The following is a 1,006-nucleotide window of genomic DNA, read 5'->3' as shown; positions in this document are numbered from 1 at the left end:
CAGCCCAGCACCCACCTCGCCAGCCCAGCACCCACCTCGCCAGCCCAGCACCCGGTCAGCCCAGCGCCCACCTGGTCAGCCCAGCACCCAGTCAGCCCTCCTACAGGGAGGTGCCGAGGCCCCACTAGAGGCCAGGCAGAGCTGTGGGGTGCTATGCAGAGGACTGAACTGGGGGGGGAGTTGTCAGGGAGGCCTCTCTATCTTCAGGGTGATGGGCAGAGTCAGGGGGGTCCCAGGGGAAACCCTGAAGCTGGGGGTGGGAGCTCTGGCAGAGGGGAAGCCAGCGACTGACAGTTGGTGGGATGGACTCTGTCCCTGAGTCTCGGAGAGGCCGGCGTGTCTGCTGTGCGGACTGGGAGCCAAAGGCCAGCTACGGCCAGTGGGTCAGCTCCAGGCCAGAGCACAGGTGCCAGGCTGCAGGGACCCTCTGTGCTATCAGTGGGGTGCCATGCCCAGGAACAGCCGTGCTGAGGGGCACCCACCTGGACTCATACTTGGACAGCGACTTCTCCTCCCAGGCCGTGTTCCCGCCGCCGAAGTTCTTCTTGGCCGTGTCCACCATTCCCTGCGGGAGGAGGGTGCGCATGGGCTCAGGCTCCCCGTCCCGGTGGGGTGACCATGTCCACCTCGGGAGCGACCCGGGGCCATCTCAGGGGTAACTTGGGCCCATGACGGTCCGTACGGGGCGTCCCGATCCGTACGGGGTGTCCCCGGCCCATGAAGGGGTGTCCCGGTGCATACGGGGTGTCCCCAGTCCATACGGGGTGTCCCGGTTCATACCGGGTGTCCCCGGCCCATGAAGGGGTGTCCCGGTCCATACGGGGTGTCCCCGGCCCATGAAGGGGTGTCCCGGCCCATGAAGAGGTGTCCGGTCCGTACGGGGTGTCCCAGCCCATGAAGGGGTGTCCCGGCCCAGGACGGGTGCCCGATCCCGGGGTGGCCGGGTCCGGTCCCGTAGGCGGCCCACCTGGTTGAACTTGTCCACCAGCTCCCGGCAGCGCTTGCA

The 1,006-nt window shown here is 67.9% G+C and overlaps 1 protein-coding gene across 1 annotated transcript in view; it reads right to left on the bottom strand.

Moving 5' to 3' along the window:
• The window catches only part of CRELD2 (cysteine rich with EGF like domains 2), a gene marked incomplete at its 5' end in the record, with an annotated part of 9,132 nt that extends 8,126 nt beyond the window's left edge, over window positions 1–1,006 (bottom strand). The window contains 2 exons of the mRNA XM_015568709.1: window positions 483–565; window positions 968–1,006. Of these exons, the coding sequence (XP_015424195.1) occupies window positions 483–565; window positions 968–1,006 (122 nt within the window). The remainder of the gene's footprint in view (window positions 1–482; window positions 566–967) is intronic.

Source organism: Myotis davidii, unplaced genomic scaffold (genome assembly GCF_000327345.1).
Source record: "Myotis davidii unplaced genomic scaffold, ASM32734v1 scaffold845, whole genome shotgun sequence".
Classification (NCBI taxonomy): Eukaryota; Metazoa; Chordata; class Mammalia; order Chiroptera; family Vespertilionidae; genus Myotis; species Myotis davidii.
The sequence above is the reverse complement of the archived record's forward strand: the minus strand, read 5'-3'. Positions and strand labels throughout refer to the sequence as shown.